At 40.9% G+C, this 23,781-nt stretch overlaps 1 protein-coding gene across 4 annotated transcripts in view; it reads left to right on the forward strand.

Moving 5' to 3' along the window:
- The window catches only part of MAP4K4 (mitogen-activated protein kinase kinase kinase kinase 4), a 511,519-nt gene that overhangs the window by 223,378 nt on the left and 264,360 nt on the right, over nucleotides 1-23,781 (forward strand). For all 4 annotated transcript variants that reach the window (XM_053707651.1, XM_053707653.1, XM_053707649.1 and 1 more), the window contains exon 4: nucleotides 10,938-11,063. In XM_053707651.1, coding sequence (XP_053563626.1) covers nucleotides 10,938-11,063 — 126 coding nt within the window. The remainder of the gene's footprint in view (nucleotides 1-10,937; nucleotides 11,064-23,781) is intronic.

Below are 23,781 nucleotides of genomic sequence, written 5' to 3' on the forward strand. Positions count from 1 at the left end.
CTCTGAAACAAAAAAGCTTAGATACCTTCTTTTTCAAATAAAGAGAGCAAGAGAACGAATAAAAATTGATAATAGCAGTAAATTACAAAGTTGCTTAAAATTGCATGCTCTGTCTGAATCGCAAAAGAAAAAAAATTGGGTTCAGTGTCCCTTTAATTAAAAATTGCATGTTCTATCTAAATCATGAAATAAAAGAGTTACACGTCCCTTTAAATAAACATTTTATATAAAAATCTCAAGGGACATGAAACCTAAAAGAATGTATTTTTTAATTTTGATAGAACATAAAATATTAAACAACTTTCCATTTTATGTCTATTTTCACATTTGCTTTATTCACTTGGCATCCCTTGTTGAAAATACAGCAATTCACTACTGGGAGATAGCTGAACAAACTATGAGCAATGGCAAGAAGCATTTATGTGCAGCCACCAATCAGCAACTACCTTCCATTAGTGAACTGCTACTTCTGAGCCTAGTAGGTATGTTTTTAAAGAAACGATATCAAGAGAACACAGCAAGTTAGATGAAAGTAGTAAATTGGAAAGCTGTTTAAAATTTCATGCTCTATCTGAATCATGCAAATTTAAAATTTTACTTTACTGTCCCTTTAATAAAACAGATTGTTGCCGAAATATGCTTTACAGTTCAAAATATTCTTTTTTATATAATTGAATATAAGAACTGAACCTTTAGGGCGGAGCTTTCCAAACTTTTCATGTTGGCGACACATTTTTTTTTAGACATTCATAATTTCGCAACACAGTAATTGAGTTGTACTAGCAAACAGGAGGTTAAACTAACTGTTTTAAGAGATACGGACACAAACATAAATTATACAATAACGAAATGTATTTACAAGTAACAGTATGTATGTGCAAGAGTTAAAAAAAAGTTTAATAACACCAATAACTACTTACTATTTTAATGGGCTGTATAAGGTTGATGGGATGAACACAGTTTCTGAATATTTGGTGGAATATTAAAGACACTCACATTTCATCATCAAGCATTTTTAAGCTTCTACTTCCTATCTATATATCAACCCCCCAGCGTTTAAGCTGCCGCCCTCAGAGCTCTGTGAGTCCGACTGACTGCTGCCCGCGCTGCAAACGCACTGCTGTCCCACTCACTGATTACTGACTTCACGTGCAGTCAGGAGCCGATTGAGGAGACTACACGTGCAGTCAGGAGCCAATTTTCCCACCAAAGCTGCCAATGGGAATAGTTTCAGTTCTGGCTGATCTGTGACCCAATAGGTATAAATCACGTGATATGCGTAGCAGGCAGGAGGAAAGTCAGAAACCAAAAATATATATATATTTTTTTAAATGTTGTGCTGAAGCAGGGACACACCTACACACTGCTGCCGACACACTGTGTCACGACACTCAGATGGGAAAGCACTGCTTTAGGGTTTCACAAGCTTATAACAATAAATTAGTTGTGTCCCAAAGATAGTGTTAGCATTTAGAGAACCTACTGGAACATGAATTAAAGGGACAGTCGACAATAAAATTGTTATTATTTAAAGATAGATAACGCCTTTACTACCCATTCCCCAGCTTTGCACAACCAACATTGATATATTAAAATACTTTATAATATTTGAAATCTCTAAATTTCTACCTTTTTCAAATGCTCTATTGACAGCCGCTTAATCGCATATGGCCTAGTTCATGAGGGCCATATGCATATAGATAACATTGTGCTCACGCCTGAGGAGTTATTTAGGATATAGCACAACACAGTACTAAATGCAAGTCAATAGATAATAAATAAAAAGTCATGTAATCAGGGGGCTGTCAGAAGATGCATAGATACAATGTAATCACAGAGGTAAAAAGTATATTAATATAACTGTTGGTTATGCAAAACTGGGGAATGGGTAATAAAGGGATTATCTATCTTTTAAAACAATAAACATTCTATTGTAGACTGATGATTTTAACCCTCCCCCATTTATTTATTTTTAAAGGGAAAGGATTTACCCAATTAAAAGTATTGCATTGCCTTTTAAAGCTTGGCACAGACTTAAAATCTAAACCTTGGTACAGGGTGCGCTAGAATATTTGTTTAGAAGAAAAAAACAAATGGTTGTAAATAATCTGCATTCTCTAAAGAGAGGACACCGTATATGTGTTCTGTGTTGAACCTTTTGTGTTTATTACCAGTAATATGAAACTTATGTTGCTACAAGATATATTGGGAAATTGCTGAACGCATATGTCACACATTTACTTACTTGTATTAGCTACTTCCCAAGTTTATATTCTTTTTCAAGGTTAAATAAAATGTTTGCAAACTCTGATTTACCCAGACAACAAGTTTACTTTTTGAACAATTGCCAATTAGGGCAGGAGACCACAACCAAGAGAGGATTTGACAGATCATATTTCTTCTGTTATGTGTGATCAGTCCACGGGTCATCATTACTTCCGGGGATATAACTCCTCCCCAACAGGAAATGCAAGAGGATTCACCCAGCAGAGCTGCATATAGCTCCTCCCCTCTACGTCAGTCCCAGTCATTCTCTTGCACCCAACGACTAGATAGGATGTGTGAGAGGACTATGGTGATTATACTTAGTTTTTATGACTTCAATCAAAAGTTTGTTATTTTACAATAGCACCGGAGCGTGTTATTACTTCTCTGGCAGAGTTTGAGGAAGAATCTGCCAGAGTTTTTTACTATGATTTTAACCGGAGTAGTTAAGATCATATTGCTGTTCTCGGCCATCTGAGGGAGGTAAAAGCTTCAGATCAGGGGACAGCGGGCAGATGAATCTGCATTGAGGTATGTAGCAGTTTTTATTTTCTGAATGGAATTGATGAGAAAATCCTGCCATACCGTTATAATGACATGTATGTATACACTTCAGTATTCTGGGGATGGTATTTCACCGGAACTACTCTGTTAAAAGTCACTAATCCTTTTATTAAGTATTTATCATGTTAAACGTTTTTGCTGGAATGTAGAATCGTTTACATTGCTGAGGTACTGAGTGAATAAATATTTGGGCATTATTTCCACTTGGCAGTTGTTTGCTTTTAATTGTGACAGTTTCGTTTCTCTTCACTGCTGTGTGTGAGGGGGAGGGGCCGTTTTTGGCGCTCTTTGCTACGCATCAAAAAATTCCAGTCAGTTACTCTTATATTTCCTGCATGATCCGGTTCATCTCTGACAGATCTCAGGGGTCTTCAAACTTCTTTGGAGGGAGGTAGTTTCTCTCAGCAGAGCTGTGAGAATTTTATATTGACTGTGAATAAAAACGTTCCTCTGTAATTTTTATGTCAAATTTAATTATTGTTATTTTACTAATGGGAACAAACCTTTGCTAAAAGTTGTGTTGTTTTAAAGTTTGATGCTATAACTGTTTTTCAGTTCATTATTTCAACTGTCATTTAATCGTTTAGTACCTCTTTGAGGCACAGTACGTTTTTACTAAAAAAGATTATAACCAAGTTGCAAGTTTATTGCTAGTGTGTTAAACATGTCTGACTCAGAGGAAGATATCTGTGTCATTTGTTCCAATGCCAAGGTGGAGCCCAATAGAAATTTATGTACTAACTGTATTGATGCTACTTTAAATAAAAGTCAATCTGTACAATGTGAACAAATTTCACCAAACAGCGAGGGGAGAGTTATGCCGACTAACTCGCCTCACGCGGCAGTACCTGCATCTCCCGCCCGGGAGGTGCGTGATATTATGGCGCCTAGTACATCTGGGCGGCCATTACAGATAACATTACAAGATATGGCTACTGTTATGACTGAAGTTTTGTCTAAATTGCCAGAACTAAGAGGCAAGCGTGATCACTCTGGGGTGAGAACAGAGTGCGCTGACAATACTAGGGCCATGTCTGATACTGCGTCACAGCTTGCAGAGCATGAGGACGGAGAGCTTCATTCTGTGGGTGACGGTTCTGATCCAAACAGATTGGATTCAGATATTTCAAATTTTAAATTTAAATTGGAGAACCTCCGTGTATTACTAGGGGAGGTCTTAGCAGCTCTCAATGATTGTAACACCGTTGCAATACCAGAGAAACTGTGTAGGTTGGATAAATACTTTGCGGTACCGGCGAGTACTGACGTTTTTCCTATACCTAAGAGACTAACTGAAATTGTTACTAAGGAGTGGGATAGACCCGGTTTGCCGTTCTCACCCCCTCCAATATTTAGAAAGATGTTTCCAATAGACGCCACCACTCGGGACTTATGGCAAACGGTCCCTAAGGTGGAGGGAGCAGTTTCTACTTTAGCTAAGCGTACCACTATCCCGGTGGAGGATAGCTGTGCTTTTTCAGATCCAATGGATAAAAAATTAGAGGGTTACCTTAAGAAAATGTTTGTTCAACAAGGTTTTATATTGCAACCCCTTGCATGTATCGCGCCGATTACGGCTGCGGCAGCATTTTGGATTGAGTCTCTGGAAGAGAACCTTAGTTCATCTACGCTAGACGACATTACGGACAGGCTTAGAGTCCTTAAACTAGCTAATTCATTCATTTCGGAGGCCGTAGTACATTTAACCAAACTTACGGCTAAGAACTCAGGATTCGCCATACAGGCACGTAGGGCGCTGTGGCTAAAATCCTGGTCAGCTGATGTTACTTCTAAGTCCAAATTACTTAATATACCTTTCAAGGGGCAGTCTTTATTTGGGCCCGGTTTGAAAGAAATTATCGCTGACATTACAGGAGGTAAGGGCCACGCCCTACCTCAAGACAAAGCCAAAGCTAAGGCTAGACAGTCTAATTTTCGTCCCTTTCGGAATTTCAAAACAGGAGCAGCATCAACCTCCACTGCACCAAAACAGGAAGGAGCTGTTGCTCGTTACAGGCAAGGCTGGAAGCCTAACCAGTCCTGGAACAAGAGCAAGCAGGCCAGGAAACCTGCTGCTGCCCCAAAGACAGCATGAACCGAAAGCCCCCGATCCGGGACCGGATCTAGTGGGGGGCAGACTTTCTCTCTTCGCCCAGGCCTGGGCAAGAGATGTTCAGGATCCCTGGGCACTAGAGATCATATCTCAGGGATACCTTCTAGACTTCAAATTATCTCCCCCAAGAGGGAGATTTCATCTGTCAAGGTTGTCAACAAACCAGATAAAGAAAGAAGCGTTTCTACGCTGTGTACAAGATCTGTTATTAATGGGAGTGATCCATCCGGTTCCGCGGTCGGAACAAGGACAAGGGTTCTACTCAAACCTGTTTGTGGTTCCCAAAAAAGAGGGAACTTTCAGGCCAATCTTAGATTTAAAGATTCTAAACAAATTCCTAAGAGTTCCATCGTTCAAAATGGAAACTATTCGGACAATCTTACCCATGATCCAAAAGGGTCAGTACATGACCACAGTGGATTTAAAAGATGCTTACCTTCACATACCGATCCACAAAGATCATCACCGGTATCTAAGGTTTGCCTTCTTAGACAGGCACTACCAGTTTGTAGCTCTTCCATTCGGATTGGCTACGGCTCCAAGAATCTTCACAAAGGTTCTGGGTGCCCTTCTGGCGGTACTAAGACCGCGAGGGATTTCGGTAGCTCCGTACCTAGACGACATTCTAATACAAGCTTCAAGCTTTCAAACTGCCAAGTCTCATACAGAGCTAGTTCTGGCATTTCTAAGGTCGCATGGATGGAAAGTGAACGAAAAGAAGAGTTCTCTTTTTCCTCTCACAAGAGTTCCATTCTTGGGGACTCTTATAGATTCTGTAGAAATGAAGATTTACCTGACAGAAGACAGGTTAACAAAGCTTCAAGATGCATGCCGTGTCCTTCATTCCATTCAACACCCGTCAGTAGCTCAATGCATGGAGGTGATCGGCTTAATGGTAGCGGCAATGGACATAGTACCTTTTGCACGCCTACACCTCAGACCGCTGCAATTGTGCATGCTAAGTCAGTGGAATGGGGATTACTCAGATTTGTCCCCTACTCTGAATCTGAATCAAGAGACCAGAAATTCTCTTCTATGGTGGCTTTATCGGCCACACCTGTCCAGGGGGATGCCATTCAGCAGGCCAGACTGGACAATTGTAACAACAGACGCCAGCCTACTAGGTTGGGGCGCTGTCTGGAATTCTCTGAAGGCTCAGGGACTATGGAATCAGGAGGAGAGTCTCCTTCCAATAAACATTCTGGAATTGAGAGCAGTTTTCAATGCCCTTCTGGCTTGGCCCCAATTAACAACTCGGGGGTTCATCAGGTTTCAGTCGGACAACATCACGACTGTAGCTTACATCAACCATCAGGGAGGGACAAGAAGCTCCCTAGCAATGATGGAAGTATCAAGGATAATTCGCTGGGCAGAGTCTCACTCTTGCCACCTGTCAGCAATCCACATCCCGGGAGTGGAGAACTGGGAGGCGGATTTCTTGAGTCGCCAGACTTTTCATCCGGGGGAGTGGGAACTTCATCCGGAGGTCTTTGCCCAAATACTTCGACGTTGGGGCAAACCAGAGATAGATCTCATGGCGTCTCGCCAGAACGCCAAACTTCCTCGCTACGGGTCCAGATCCAGGGATCCGGGAGCGGTTCTGATAGATGCTTTGACAGCACCTTGGAACTTCGGGATGGCTTATGTGTTTCCACCCCTCCCGCTGCTTCCTCGATTGATTGCCAAAATCAAACAGGAGAGAGCATCAGTGATTCTAATAGCGCCTGCATGGCCACGCAGGACTTGGTATGCAGATCTAGTGGACATGTCATCCTGTCCGCCTTGGTCTCTACCTCTAAGACAGGACCTTCTGATACAGGGTCCATTCAAACATCAAAATCTAACTTCTCTGAAGCTGACTGCTTGGAAATTGAACGCTTGATTTTATCAAAACGTGGTTTTTCTGAGTCGGTTATTGATACCCTGATACAGGCTAGGAAGCCTGTTACCAGAAAGATTTACCATAAAATATGGCGTAAATACCTATACTGGTGCGAATCCAAACGTTACTCCTGGAGTAAGGTTAGGATCCCTAGGATATTGTCCTTTCTACAAGAAGGTTTAGAAAAGGGTTTATCAGCTAGTTCATTAAAGGGACAGATTTCAGCTCTGTCCATCTTGTTACACAGGCGTCTGTCAGAAAATCCAGACGTCCAGGCCTTTTGTCAGGCTTTAGCTAGGATCAAGCCTGTGTTTAAAGCTGTTGCTCCGCCATGGAGTTTAAACTTAGTTCTTAACGTTTTACAGGGTGTTCCGTTTGAACCCCTTCATTCCATTGATATAAAATTGTTATCTTGGAAAGTTCTGTTTTTAATGGCTATTTCCTCGGCTCGAAGAGTCTCTGAGTTATCAGCCTTACATTGTGATTCTCCTTATCTGATTTTTCACTCAGACAAGGTAGTTCTGCGTACTAAACCTGGGTTCTTACCTAAGGTAGTCACTAACAGGAATATCAATCAAGAGATTGTTGTTCCATCCTTGTGTCCAAATCCTTCTTCAAAGAAGGAACGTCTTCTACACAATCTGGATGTAGTTCGTGCCCTCAAGTTCTACTTGCAGGCAACTAAAGATTTTCGCCAAACTTCTTCCCTGTTTGTCGTTTATTCTGGACAGAGGAGAGGTCAAAAAGCTTCTGCTACCTCTCTCTCTTTTTGGCTTCGTAGCATAATACGTTTAGCCTATGAGACTGCTGGACAGCAGCCTCCTGAAAGAATTACAGCTCACTCCACTAGAGCTGTGGCTTCCACTTGGGCCTTTAAGAATGAGGCCTCTGTTGAACAGATTTGCAAGGCTGCAACTTGGTCTTCGCTTCATACTTTTTCCAAATTTTACAAATTTGACACTTTTGCTTCTTCGGAGGCTATTTTTGGGAGAAAGGTTCTTCAGGCAGTGGTTCCTTCTGTATAATGAGCCTGCCTATCCCTCCCGTCATCCGTGTACTTTTGCTTTGGTATTGGTATCCCAGAAGTAATGATGACCCGTGGACTGATCACACATAACAGAAGAAAACATAATTTATGCTTACCTGATAAATTCCTTTCTTCTGTTGTGTGATCAGTCCACGGCCCGCCCTGTTTTAAGGCAGGTAAATATCTTTTAAATTATACTCCAGTCACCACTTCACCCTTGGTTACTCCTTTCTCGTTGATTCTTGGTCGAATGACTGGGACTGACGTAGAGGGGAGGAGCTATATGCAGCTCTGCTGGGTGAATCCTCTTGCATTTCCTGTTGGGGAGGAGTTATATCCCCGGAAGTAATGATGACCCGTGGACTGATCACACAACAGAAGAAAGGAATTTATCAGGTAAGCATAAATTATGTTTTCTGGGTCCCTGAGGTCTTGAAAAAAATATGAGCATATGGTGCATATAATCCTCTCTCCTCAGATTCCACCTGATGGCAAAGCTTATTGGTGTATTTTGTACAATTGTTATGATTTGTGTTTTTTTCTTTCTTGTCTTTTGTTTCTTAATTCCACTATGGTTTGTTACCACATGGATCTTAAAATATTTCTGACTAAAAGTGTTTTAGAATATATTTTAAAATAGCATTTAAACAAAGGAAAAATCTGATTTATTTTTGTTGTTATAAACTGATTTTAATGAGACTCGTTTATTTAAATAGCTGTAAAACTTGTATGTGCCGTATTGTAATGATCAGTTCATGTACATAAATTATGGAAACTGTATTTTATTTTGATCTTGGCCACTGTCAGATGCAATTTAAATAGAATTAATCATGCTTTGTCTAGTTTTTCTGCCTGCCAGCAAGACTATCTACAACAGGAGTTGCATGCCATGGTCCACAATAGTAATCTGCCTAAGGGGGCAGCATTAAGCTATACAATAATGTCCAGCACACTATGCTTTAGTAGTTTGGATGTTCATATGAGTAAATCAGGAGTCTGCAGTTTAACTGTATAATAAGTTATAGTTACTTCTAATTTTAACCAGAAATTGAAGTCCAAATTAAACTTTCATGATTCAGAAAGAACATTTTAAACAACATTCTAATTTACTACAGTTGTCACATTGTCTCTGTTCTCTCTGTATCCTTTGTTATAGAGTAAACCTAGGTAAACTGTTGGGAGCGCAGAAGTGTGCATGTGTCTTAAAGGGACATAAATAAACACATTGAGACTATAATATGTTTAATAATAAAGTAATACTACTCTGCAGTATACTATCATTTTTTATTTGTACTTTATACTTGATGTGCTTTCCAATTCCTGTTAAAAGTAGAAGTGCAGATTCCAGACTTAAAGGGACAGTAAACACCTTTTGAGATTTTTTTAAAATAAAATGCTTAGTTATGCATAACTTTGTAATACTTACATTAATTATTTTTGCCCCATTTCATGTAATTTAGCTGTGAAAATGTATTAATTTCTACTTCCCAGAACAGGAAAAGCACCCTTCTGACTCAAGGCTAACCCTACTACATATATTTGACTAATTGGCTTTAACTGATAACTGCAAAACAGAGTACTTTATGCTAACATTATGACAATGCCTAGCCTGGATGTCTGCAGACTAAAGCCCAGATTAGCTCCTCCAAATAAGGCAAATGCTGGGTGGAGTTTAGCTATAATGAAAAATAATTGCAGTAAAAATTGTTTTAAAAATGTAAAGGGACAGTAAACACAAAAAATGTTAATCCCTTTATTTACCATTCCCCAGTTTTGCATAACCAACACGGTTATATTTATACAAATTTTACCTCTGCTGCAGACTGCGTCCTTATCTCAGATCGTTTGATAGACTTTCATTTCAGGCAATTGGTAATTACTCAATTTGTTAATGTGGACATGCTACAAGCCCCACTAATTCTATGAGCAGCCCCTTTGCACAAATGTCACGGCCCCTGGGGGGACGACGACAACGATTAGTGGATTGCAGATGAGTCATCTGTCAATCAACTAAGGACTATGGCGGGCGGAGGAACGGCGCTTATCGTTCAGGCATTAAAATGAAAAATCTAAGATGATGAGGATAAATGAGCGATTTCATGAAAGAAAGTCTCACTCATTTTTTAAATTATATCCTATGACTTGAGCGAGTACGTTCAAGTTTACCTTCACTTTAAGTGTACACTTCCTCCTTATTTTCAGGCACTGGATGTCTTTGAAAACAGCAACTGTATAAACTTTTTTTTTTATAATTATAAAATGTATAAATGCTAAAGTTATTAACAATTGATATATTAGGATTTCTGCTCTTTAGCTTTAAGAGAGATGGTCCACACGTAACTGTTCATAACCATTCTTCTGACAGTAATGGCTATATTTGTAGTGTTTAACTTTCCTCTCATTTGTTGCTTACACAATTTTTCATGATATTTCTTCTTTCTATTGATGGTAAATGAGAATAATTTGCATTCCTATGTAAATATGTTCAGATGTTGTGGTTAGGGTAATTTTGTCAAATAAAACGTGAAATCCTGTTTGTACAGTGTATTGCCTCCTGAACTACAGGGCACCATGACTGTACAGTTAAGAAGTATTTATGTATGTTTATTTGTTATAATCGTTTTTAATTTGTGTTTATCTGGACCCCCCCTCCCCCCCAACTCCTATTGCAGAACACATGTCCCTGGCTAATTCCTGTCCTCACTGTGCAGTCTAATGTACATGTTTCTGGCTTTAAAGTGTTTATGTAGGTGTGGCAATTATAGAAGTAAAGACTTTTTCTTTTGAAGATTGTACATACAGAATTATAAATATTAGTTTGATTAATATTCTATATGTGTTTAACATTTTTACAAGTGATAAAAAAATTATATGTAGCTTGTCATAAGAAAAAAATTATATGTAGCTTGTCATAAGAAAAAAATTATAAGGCCCTGCGTAAGCGGTACAACTTACACTTTACCCCAAGAATTTCCTATTAATATTCTGTTTAGCAATGCTATCAGTACAATTATATATGCCTTCTGAGAGAAATCTTTTGCTTTAAATAGTTGTAATAGTTTTTTTTTCTTTTTCTCCTTATTTAGGATGAAGAAGAAGAAATTAAACTGGAAATTAATATGTTGAAGAAATATTCTCACCACAGAAATATTGCTACATATTATGGTGCTTTTATAAAGAAGAGCCCTCCTGGACATGATGATCAGCTTTGGGTAAGATTGTGTTTTCTAAGCTTTTATGAGCCCTTTTTATGTTTTACTTGCATTGTTGCACTTGTTTTTGTTCCCTATAACAACATTACATTTAACTCCTGTTTATTCAATGCATTGTAAAATTCCCAAAGATATAGCAATGATACTGATTTCATGTCCATTATTAGCTGGATTTTGCATCCTTGTACCTGCCTTATTTACTGAGAGGTTACATATATCATAAATTTGTCAAGAGCTTTACTACTTAGAAAAAATGATCTGCAAGAATGTTATGCAGTCTGGGATTTCAGACTTATGTCTTCTTTGTGGGATTGTATACAGTACAGGAGGTGATTCCTTTTTCTTTTGTAAAATGATGATGGTCCACAGTCCTCCGTAACATATGGTATATATTTCCTGCCACTTGGAGGAGGTCAAGAACCCATATTATAACTTAAAATCCATCTCATCTCTCTTAGTTTTTTCTTGGCCTCGTAGGAGTTGGTTGAGAATAGATGTGTTCCAGCTACTTGCTTATGGATTACAAATTGGGAGCTCAGACCTATGTAAGACCCATAGTCTCATAATTTACAAAGAAGACCAAAAAGACTCTTCACAGCAACTGAATGAAAAAGGGACATAAAAAATACTGTGCACATAACAGGGTATTCCTAACGTGATTTAAGCTATAACTACCCTCTGACATTGCTGGGACTCGTCCCTAGTCTCCCCCTCAGGGACTTAGATACTTCCTTCTGCAATCCTCTGCGGTACTTGGTACATGCACTGAATGGACTTTCTACTGGATACTGCTGCAGCTGCAATGACATGGACTGACATACCTGGTAAGCCAGCGGAAGGGTACTGCTTAAGGTAAGTGACAGGGAAGCATGTGACCCTTTGCAGCCCTCTGGCAACTCTGGGAGTACTTCTAGAGGCACTTTTGGTAATTAAGTGTATGGCCCTTTAAGAAAACCACAATCTGCTTAGTGCAGTGAGCAGTTCAGTAGAGAAGGCTTCAGTTAGGCAGGGGAACAGTGTTTGATTAATTTATGAGGGGTTTTATGCTTGGTGCACTACTAATTTTACAAAAGGATCCAAAAGGGATTTTTCTCCCAGTTGTAGTTCCATCCCCTCAATGTTTCCATGCTTCTTCTCCTCAATCTGGAGTCTCTGCAGCTAGATTTGTGCTTCAACAGTTTGGGCCAGATTCCAAATTTAATTTAAGTGCCTGCCAGTCCCAGGAAAGGGGAAAGTACCCGTACAGGAACTGCCAGCGGGTACTTAGGGGCTATTTACAATACATAGGGGCTGTAGTGGTTAGTACTCAGTGAGATAATAGAGTTGTCTGAGGGAGTGTTAACATAGTTTAGAGGGCTCTCTACCAGGTTTTTATCTATACTCCTGAGGTAAATGTGCAAAATAATCCTTGTGCTGATAACCTAAAGGTTCAGATTTAATAACATCCTCACTGTAGGTGTTTTTTGCAAGAACCTTTAGGCAGCTGTACACCACACCATATTCTTATGTGATCTACAGTGTACCCAATTTACTATAATATGTGCAAATATATGTTGTACTGACAATGACATATGGTGCCATTTTCATTTATTATAACTATCTACACTATTAATATGTATTTATAAGTCAATAAAGCATTTTACTCCCATCATTACCAGGGGATGTAAACAGATAGCTTTTTTCATGTCAGTCTGTATTTTATATACTGTTGTACATTTTATGCTCTTTGGAATAGTATTTGCAGTAATGTACCTCATGTAGTTTATGTACACTATTATGTTCATTGCATGTTCAGCAGCACACAATAATTTTTCATAAGCAGAACTGTCTTTTTTTGGATATGCAAGATATTATATGTCCTATGCTAATAGTTCAAAAATAGGAAGGATCCAGCTCCGTAAAGAATACAAAAACACTATATTATCCAAGTAAAAACATGTGAGATACAGCAAAAAAAAAAAAAAAAAAAAAAAAGAGAAAGCGTAGCTAGAGGGCTTTCTAGCTAAGCATTCCTTTTTTTGTTGCTGTATCTCCCATTTCTCCTGTTAAGTGTGGTCAGTCCACGGGTCATCATTACTTCTGGGATATTAACTCCTCCCCAACAGGAAGTGCAAGAGGATCACCCAGCAGAGCTGCTATATAGCTCCTCCCCTCTACGTCACACCCAGTCATTCTCTTGCACCCAACTAATAGATAGGATGTGTGAGAGGACTGTGGTGATTATACTTAGTTTTTATATCTTCAATCAAAAGTTTGTTATTTTAAAACGGCACCGGAGTGTGTTGTTCCCTCTCAGGTAGAATTTGAAGAAGAATCTACCTGAGTTTTTTTTGTATGATTTTAGCCGGCGTAGTTAAGATCATCTTGCTGTTCTCGGCCATCTGAGGAGTGAGGTAAACTTCAGATCAGGGGACAGCGGGCAGGTTCACCTGCAAAGAGGTATGTAGCAGCATATTATTTTCTGAGAAATGGATTTGACTGAGAAAATACTGCCAATACCGATATAATGTAAGTTCAGCCTTAAATGCAGTAGTAGCAACTGGTATCAGGCTGTCATGTATGTATATTTACACTTCAGTATTCTGGGGAATGGCACTTCACTGGGATAATACTGTATGCATAAGACTCTTAGCCTAACTTGCAGTGGGAACGACTAGCAACAGGCTTTCTAATGACATTTCATTTATTGAGGTTAAACGTTTTGCTGGCATGTTAAATCGTTTAATTATCTGAGGTACTGGGTGAAAAATTGTTTTGGGCACTGTTTTTCCACTTGGCGGTCGTTTTATTTAATTTAAGTCAGTTTACTGATCTTCCTCACTGTTGTGTGTGAGGGGGAGGGGCCTATTTTGGCGCTTTTGCTACGCATCAGAAATTCAGTCACAAGTCTGTTTTCTTCCCTGCATGATCCGGTTCGTCTCTACAGAGCTCAGGGGTCTTCAAAAGTTATTTTGAGGGAGGTAATCACTCACAGCAGACCTGTGAGATTGTGCTTGACTGTGATAAAAAACGTTATATTCTGTACATTTTTTCTGCTATTTAAGGGTTAGTTATCCATTACTAATGGGGGCAATCCTTTGCTAAATTGTGTTTTTACCGGAAAGAATTTGATGTTATAGTTTCTCCGGTTTATTGTTTTCTCAACTGTCATAACTTTTTTTCTGTGCTTCTTAAAGGCACAGTACGTTTTTCATATTATTTGTAAATTGCTTTGAAAAGTATTTCCAAGTTGCTAGTTTAATTGCTAGTGTGTTAAACATGTCTGACTCAGAGGAATATCTCTGTGCTATATGTGCTAAAGCCAAAGTGGAGCCCAATAGAAATTTATGTACTAATTGCATTAAATAAAAGTCAATCTGTACAAATTGAACATCATTCACCAAACAACGAGGGGAGAGTTATGCCGACTAACTCGCCTCACGTGTCAGTACCTGCATCTCCCGCTCGGGAGGTGCGTGATATTGTAGCGCCGAGTACTTCAGGGCGGCCATTACAAATCACATTACAGGACATGGCTAATGTTATGACTGAAGTTTTGTCTAAATTACCAGAACTTAGAGGTAAGCGTGATCACTCTGGGGTGAGAACAGAGTGCGCTGATAATATTAGGGCCATGTCATATACTGCGTCACAGTATGCAGAACATGAGGACGGAGAGCTTCATTCTGCAGGTGACGGTTCTGATCCCAATAGAGTGGATTCAGACATTTCTAATTTTAAGTTTAAGCTCGAAAACCTCCGTGTACTGTTTGGGGAGGTATTAGCAGCTCTGAATGATTGTAACACCGTTGCAATTCCAGAGAAATTATGTAGGCTGGATAGATACTATGCAGTACCGGCGAGTACTGACGTATTTCCTATACCTAAGAGGCTTACAGAGATAATTACTAAGGAGTGGGATAGGCCCGGTGTACCCTTTTCCCCCCCTCCTGTATTTAGAAAAATGTTTCCAATAGACGCCACCACACGGGACTTATGGCAGACGGTCCCTAAGGTGGAGGGAGCGGTTTCTACTCTGGCTAAGCGTACCACTATCCCGGTGGAGGATAGCTGTGCCTTTTCAGATCCAATGGATAAAAAATTAGAGGGTTACCTTAAGAAAATGTTTGTTCAACAAGGTTTTATATTGCAACCCCTTGCATGTATTGCGTCTGTCACGGCCGCAGCCGCTTTTTGGTCCGAGTCCCTGGAAGAGACTCTTGACTCAATAACTATAGATGAGATTTCAAACAAGCTTAAGACACTTAAGCTAGCTAATTCTTTTATTTCGGATGCCGTAGTACATTTAACTAAACTTACGGCTAAGAATTCCGGATTCGCCATTCAGGCACGCAGAGCACTGTGGCTAAAATCCTGGTCAGCTGACGTTACTTCTAAATCTAAATGACTTAACATACCTTTCAAAGGGCAGACCTTATTCGGGCCCGGGTTGAAAGAAATTATCGCTGACATTACAGGAGGTAAAGGCCATGCCCTGCCTCAAGACAGAGCCAAACCTAAGGCTAGACAGTCTAATTTTCGTTCCTTTCGTAATTTCAAGGCAGGAGCAGCATCAACTTCCTCTGCACCAAAACAGGAAGGAGCTGTTATTCGCTACAGACAAGGCTGGAGACCTAACCAGTCCTGGAACAAGGGCAAGCAGGCCAGGAAACCTGCTGCTGCCCCTAAGACAGCATGAATTGAGGGCCCCCGATCCGGGAACGGATCTAGTGGGGGGCAGACTTTCTCTCTTCGCCCAGGCTTGGGCAAGAGATGTCCAGGATCCCTGGGCGTTAGAGATCATATCTCAGGGATATCTTCTGGATTTCAAATCCTCTCCCCCAAAAGGGAGATTTCATCTGTCAAGGTTGTCAACAAACCAAATAAAGAAAGAGGCGTTTCTACGCTGTGTACAAGATCTTTTACTAATGGGAGTGATCCATCCGGTTCCGCGGTCGGAACACGGACAGGGGTTTTACTCAAATCTGTTTGTGGTTCCCAAAAAAGAGGGAACCTTCAGGCCAATCTTGGATTTAAAGATCCTAAACAAATTCCTAAGAGTTCCATCGTTCAAAATGGAAACTATTCGGACAATCCTACCCATGATCCAAAAGGGTCAGTACATGACCACAGTGGATTTAAAGGATGCTTACCTTCACATACCGATTCACAAGGATCATTACCGGTATCTAAGGTTTGCCTTCCTAGACAGGCATTACCAGTTTGTAGCTCTTCCATTCGGATTGGCTACGGCTCCAAGAATCTTCACGAAGGTTCTGGGTGCTCTTCTGGCGGTACTAAGACCGCGAGGAATTTCGGTAGCTCCGTACCTAGACGACATTCTGATACAAGCTTCAAGCTTTCAAACTGCCAAGTCTCATACAGAGTTGGTACTGGCATTTCTAAGGTCGCATGGATGGAAGGTGAATGAAAAGAAGAGTTCTCTCTTTCCACTCAGAGTTCCCTTCTTGGGGACTCTTATAGATTCTGTAGAAATGAAGATCTACCTGACAGAAGACAGGTTAACGAAACTTCAAAATGCATGCCGTGTCCTTCATTCCATTCAACACCCGTCAGTGGCTCAATGCATGGAGGTGATCGGCTTAATGGTAGCGGCAATGGACATAGTACCCTTTGCACGCCTACATCTCAGACCGCTGCAATTGTGCATGCTAAGTCAGTGGAATGGGGATTACTCAGATTTGTCCCCTACTCTGAATCTGGATCAAGAGACCAGAAATTCTCTTCTATGGTGGCTTTCTCGGCCACATCTGTCCAGGGGGATGCCATTCAGCAGGCCAGATTGGACAATTGTAACAACAGGGCGCTGTCTGGAATTCTCTGAAGGCTCAGGGTCCATGGACTCAGGAGGAGAGACTCCTGCCAATAAACATTCTGGAATTGAGAGCAGTTCTCAATGCCCTTCTGGCTTGGCCCCAGTTAACAACTCGGGGGTTCATCAGGTTTCAGTCGGACAACATCACGACTGTAGCTTACATCAACCATCAAGGAGGGACAAGAAGCTCCCTAGCAATGATGGAAGTTTCAAAGATAATTCGCTGGGCAGAGTCTCACTCTTGCCACCTGTCAGCAATCCACATCCCGGGAGTGGAGAACTGGGAGGCGGATTTCCTAAGTCGTCAGACTTTTCATCCGGGAAGTGGGAACTTCATCCGGAGGTCTTTGCCCAAATACTTTGACGTTGGGGCAAACCAGAGATAGATCTCATGGCGTCTCGACAGAACGCCAAGCTTCCTTGTTACGGGTCCAGATCCAGGGATCCGGGAGCGGTTCTGATAGATGCTTTGACAGCACCTTGGACCTTCGGGATGGCTTATGTGTTTCCACCCTTCCCGATGCTTCCTCGATTGATTGCCAGAATCAAACAGGAGAGAGCATCAGTGATTCTAATAGCGCCTGCGTGGCCACGCAGGACTTGGTATGCAGATCTAGTGGACATGTCATCCTGTCCACCTTGGTCTCTGCCTCTGAGACAGGACCTTCTGATCCAGGGTCCCTTCAAACATCAAAATCTAATTTCTCTGAAGCTGACTGCTTGGAAATTGAACGCTTGATTTTATCAAAACGTGGTTTTTCTGAGTCAGTAATTGATACCTTAATACAGGCTAGGAAGCCTGTTACCAGAAAGATTTACCATAAAATATGGTGTAAATACTTATATTGGTGCGAATCCAAAAGTTACTCATGGAGTAAGGTTAGGATTCCTAGGATATTGTCTTTTCTACAAGAAGGTTTAGAAAAAGGTTTATCCGCTAGTTCCTTAAAGGGACAGATTTCAGCCCTGTCCATTCTTTTACACAAACGTCTGTCAGAGGTTCCAGACGTTCAGGTTTTTTGTCAGGCTTTGGCCAGGATTAAGCCTGTGTTTAAAACTGTTGCTCCACCATGGAGTTTGAACTTAGTTCTTAATGTTTTACAGGGTGTTCCGTTTGAACCCCTTCATTCCATTGATATCAAATTGTTATCTTGGAAAGTTCTGTTTTTAATGGCTATTTCCTCGGCTCGAAGAGTCTCTGAGTTATCTGCCTTACATTGTGATTCTCCTTATCTGATTTTTCATTCAGACAAGGTAGTTCTGCGTACTAAACCTGGGTTCTTACCTAAGGTGGTCACTAACAGGAATATCAATCAAGAGATTGTTGTTCCATCTTTGTTTCCTAATCCTTCTTCGAAGAAGGAACGTCTTCTTCACAATCTAGATGTAGTCCGTGCCCTGAAATTTTATTTACAGGCAACTAAAGATTTTCGACAAACGTCTTCCCTGTTTGTCGTTTATTCTGGTCAGAGGAGAGGTCAAAAAGCTTCTGCTACCTCTCTCTCTCGTTTTGGCTTCGTAGCATAATACGTTTAGCTTATGAGACTGCTGGGCAGCAGCCTCCTGAAAGAATTACAGCTCATTCTACTAGAGCTGTGGCTTCCACTTGGGCCTTTAAGAATGAGGCCTCTGTTGAACAGATTTGCAAGGCTGCAACTTGGTCTTCTCTTCATACTTTTTCCAAATTTTACAAATTTGACACTTTTGCTTCTTCGGAGGCTGTTTTTGGGAGAAAGGTTCTTCAGGCAGTGGTTCCTTCCGTATAAAGAGCCTGCCTGTCCCTCCCGTCATCCGTGTACTTTAGCTTTGGTATTGGTATCCCAGAAGTAATGATGACCCGTGGACTGACCACACTTAACAGGAGAAAACATAATTTATGCTTACCTGATAAATTCCTTTCTCCTGTAGTGTGGTCAGTCCACGGCCCGCCCTGTTTTTTATGGCAGGTCTAAATTTTTAAATTATACTCCAGTCACCACTGCACCCTTTGGCTTCTCCTTTCTCGTTGGTTCTCGGTCGAATGACTGGGTGTGACGTAGAGGGGAGGAGCTATATAGCAGCTCTGCTGGGTGATCCTCTTGCACTTCCTGTTGGGGAGGAGTTAATATCCCAGAAGTAATGATGACCCGTGGACTGACCACACTACAGGAGAAAGGAATTTATCAGGTAAGCATAAATTATGTTGTTTTGGTTTTTTTTTTATGGTTTTTATTAAGTTTTTTAAAGAATACAACGTAAAAAGAGCAAAAAGGTTTACAGAAGGTGTCAATATATAGCATAGGTATGTTTTAAAGAGTATCTCCCATGTTTTAACTTAGATAATAAGTGTTTTTTTATTCTTTACGGAGCTGGATCCTTCCTATTTTTGCTCAGTATCTACCAGCTTTCTAGCCCCGTATACAGGTGGACATGCTGGGATCTCACCTTAGAACCCCTCTGTTACGCACTAATGACAGTGTTGAGGATCACGATTCCGGAATACCATTGAAAACCATGTCATAGATGGGCGAAGAGCCAAGGGCAGTGAACGGCTTGTAGGTGAAAGGAGTAGTTTGGCGTTTCTCGTGCTTGGTGAGTAACTAGCATCAGTGGCCTCTGGGACTTATCCTGCACTAATGCCGAGATTGCACGCCCGTGTGAAGCTCCTGGTTGTACTGTAGGAATACGTTTTTTAAGCAATTATACAAGAATACTGCTGTGGGTAAGCAGTTTGTTACAGAGGGTGCTGGTTGATGATCCTTGGAATTAGATTCACTATACACTAACGGAACTTTGGATATCATTTTCTTTTTTTAACTCTTGTTCGATGCTATTAGTGTTCACAATTCTATTGTATATGCCCCACTAGGTATATACCTTTCATGCATTATACTCTGCATGTTTGATTCCAAATACAGTCATGCAGGATTTATCTGTGTTGGATACAATCTGACCGGTGATCAGAAGTCATGGAATTTCAGTTGCTCTGTATCTGGATGAAATACTAGTGCAAGCCTAACTCCTGTCACTAGCTATTGCTCATACTTGCAAGCTTGTGTCTTCTTTCAAGACTTGGATTATTAATGTACCTAAAAGCTACTTTTTCTTCATAAATGGAAAGAGTTCACAGATGCATTCATTACTTTTGGGAAATAAGAAATGGCCACCAGGAGGAGGCAAAGATACCCCAGCCAAAGGCTTAAATACTCCTCCCACTTCCCTCATCCCCCAGTCATTCTTTGCCTTTCGTCCCAGGAGGTTGGCAGAGAAGTGTCAGAATTTAATTTGTCTCTTATGGAGGGTAGTACTCTTCGACATGGGACAGGAGTTGTAAGTAACCCTGTCAGTCTCTCAGTGAGGGCTTGAATGAAAGTTAGAGTGGGGAGATGCAGGAAGAGTCTTTCTGCGAAACCATCCCGACTCATGTTAACAGCTCCTCAAGCAATCAGCATTGTCAAACTTCGCTTCGCCGCCTGCTTTCTTCTCTCAAGTCCATGGCGGAGGCGAGGCTACTATCCATCACACAGTCTTGTGACGGACAATACGGTTCCCTTGGGACAGCCAACTGACGTGACCTGATGGGGGGGCTTCCCTGCCTAGCAAACAGAAGGTTTGCGGTTGCTCAGCTGTCACTTTTGCGCCTGTTGTGTGTACTTGCACAATGGTGTTTTAAGGGGTTCTTCCGTGTTCGTCAGTGATGTGGCCTTCTGTCCTCTCGGTTCTTCCTACTTCTGCCCGTTTTATGGGCAGGTATTTATCGACACTCTCCTCTTCAGCGGTCTCGTTGTCCTCCTTACGGAGGTGCGGTTCCCTTTTAGGGGCCTCTCCTGTGTTCGGGAGGTTAGAACAGATGTTTATCTGGTTCAGGGATTGGTCTGCTCTTTGAGTTGTTCCTATCCATCTGGGGAGCTGCTGGCTCTGCATTGAGACTTAGTCGGGTGGCTTGGCTAGATGATCTTAGGTCTACTGTCTACTCGATTGTCTATAGGTTGAAGTGGCTGGGTCCATTCTTCCGCCCTTTTGGGGGCGGGTCTTGGGGTTCCTTTCGGTTCCCTTGCTTTCAGATCTGCCGTTGCTTGGGCTGGTCTGGCTAGGTGTATGATCTGAGATCTGTTGTTCATCCTCAGGTCTTGGGGGTGACAGTGGACCTTCTTTTTTAGAGTTTCTGGGCCTCTCCCCCTCTGAGATCTGTGAGTAGGCTTGGCGGCCTGGATTGCCTAGAGAGTGTCCTCTGTCTTGGAGGTTGGGCAATGTGTCTTGGATTTTGTGCAGCCGCTTCTTCCTTTACGGAATGTGTTTCTCCGTGTTTTCCTAAGGATGGCAGCGTGTTACTAGACTCGGATGTTTTCTCTGAGTTTGCTACTTTTTATTCTGTTTGCTCAGTCTCCGAGTTCTGATGGTTTGGGGACTTGGTCTTCAGCTGTCTTTTTCGGTGCTATTGCACGATGTTTGGGAGATGTTCTTCTCCTTGATGATGCCTGATTGCTCCTTGAGGTCTGAGCGTCGTCTCTCCTTGTTTCGGGATGAAAAGTAATGAATGCAGCTGTGGACTCTTTCCATTTAGGAAGAAAAACTTAAATTATGCTTACCTGATAATTTTCTTTTCTTCAGATGGAAAGAGTCCACAGCTCCCCACCTATATTTTTTCTGTGGGGCGTCTTTATTTTTTATTCTTCTGGCACCTTTTCACCCTGGTATTTCTTCTACTGTTCCTTGTTCCTCGGCAGAATGACTGGGGGATGAGGGAAGTGTGAGAAGTATTTAATTATTTGGCTGTTGTGTCTTTGCCTCCTCCTGGTGGCCAGGTTCTTATTTCACAAAAGTAATGAATGCAGCTGTGGACTATTTCCATCTGAAGAAAAGAAAATTATCAGGTAAGCATAATTTAAGTTATATGCTGCTATAAGGGTAGCATTTATTGTCATAATAGACTCAATCCTTATGCATCTAGTTCCTGACAGAATTTGGCAATATAAAGATTTAGAGGGCATGTCTCTCACTACAAAGAGCTACATTCCAGCGGTAGCTCAGTGCATGGAGGCGGAGGGTCTTATGGTAGCTGCTTCGGACGCAATTCCTTTTGCCCCTTTTCACTCAAGACCTCTTTAATTGACTATACTACCTCAGTGGTCAAAGAATTATCTACATTTGGAACAGATTGCTTTGGATTTACCTGCAGACAATGTTCTTCTTGAAGACACAGTCTGTCTTTGACCCTTGGGACATCCGTCAATCGTTGTGGTTTATTTTGCAGACAAACGCAAGTCTCAGGCTGGGGGGTGGTCTGGGTTTCTCGAAGAATTTAAAGGGACAGTATACTATAAAATGTTTTCCCTTAATGTGTTTCCAATTATTTATTTTTTTAGTGCAGAGTATAAAATGTATGAGATTTGCTTTTTAAGGTTAATTTGTGTATATGAATTAGCTGATTTTGTGTTTTGAGGTAACAACCTAATAAAATGGATTGAGCTTGTAGATTTAATTAGATCTCATTACTTTATCACATTGTGTACATATACATGCTTCTTTTTGATCGTTCAGTGATCAAATGGGGCTTACAGGACATAGATCTGATGGCCTCTCACTTAATTCACACGCTTCCAAGCTTTTGTGCAAGATCAAAAGATCCAAAGGCTCTCATAATAGACCCCTTTTATGTCCATGGGAGTTTCACCTAGCATACCTGTTTCCTTTGTTTGTTCCTCTTCCAAGAGTCATTACTCGGATCTAACAGGAGTCAACTTCAGTAATATTAATTGCTCCAGCCTGGCCGCAGGACTTGATATGCAGATATAGTGCAGATGTCCTCTTCTCTCCATGGATTCTTCCTCTGAGACAAGACCTGTTGTCTTAATGTCCTCTTTTCCATCTGGATCTCTAAATTTAATGGCATGGAGTTTGAACACCTAGTTTTGAGACATAGCGGTTTCTCAGATTCGGTCATTGAAGCTTTGATGCAGGCCAGAAATCCTGTGACACAAAGGTTTTAGCACAATATTTGGAAGGCATATTTTGAGTGGTGTTCTTCCAGAGGTTTTTTTTGGTATTCCTTTAGAATACCTAGAAATGTTATTTTTTACAGGATGACCTTAACAAGGGTTTGTCCGCTAGTTTTCTAAAAGGTCAATGTTCTGCTTTATCTGTCTTTTTCATAGGAAGTTGGCTAAACTTCTAGAGATTCAGACATTTGTCTAGGCTACCTATTTCTCCACCCTGGAATCTGAATCTAGTTATCTCTATGTTAAAAGGTTCTTCTTTTGAACCAATGCATTCCATTGATATCTGCTGTTTCTGAGTTGTCAACCTTGTCTTGTGATTCTCCATTTCTAATTATTCACAAGGAGAAAGCTGTATTTTGTACTAAGGTAGTATGATTTTCTTCCTAAGGTAGTTTCTACGGAAAATACCAATCAAAAAACTTGTTTCTTCATGGTGTTCAGATCCTGCTAACTCTTAGGAGCGGCTATTACATAATGTTGATGTAGTCAGTGCTTTGGAATTCTATATCCAAGCTACTAAATCAGGGGTATCAAATTAATTGTATCCGGGGGCCACTGGCCAAGTGTTCTCCCATGGGGCCACTTGAACAGAGTTAATGCTCTGGAACTGGATATACTAGAAACTGGATGTGACATTTACTCAAGTAGTAGTGCATGGTGAGAACTGTAGTCCACAATTGTCATACACAGTTTATACAGTTGTGCTCATAAGTTTACATACCCTGGCAGAATTTATGATTTGTTAGCCATTTTTCAGAGATTATGAATGATAACACAAAAACTTTTTTCTTTCACTCATGGTTAGTGTTTGGCTGAAGCCATTTATTATCAATCAACTTTGTTTACTCTTTTTAAATCATAATGACAACAGAAACTACCCAAAAGACCCTGATCAAAAGTTTACATACCCCAGTTCTTAATACCG

The sequence above is a fragment of the Bombina bombina genome, chromosome 3, assembly GCF_027579735.1.
Source record: "Bombina bombina isolate aBomBom1 chromosome 3, aBomBom1.pri, whole genome shotgun sequence".
Classification (NCBI taxonomy): domain Eukaryota; kingdom Metazoa; phylum Chordata; class Amphibia; order Anura; family Bombinatoridae; genus Bombina; species Bombina bombina.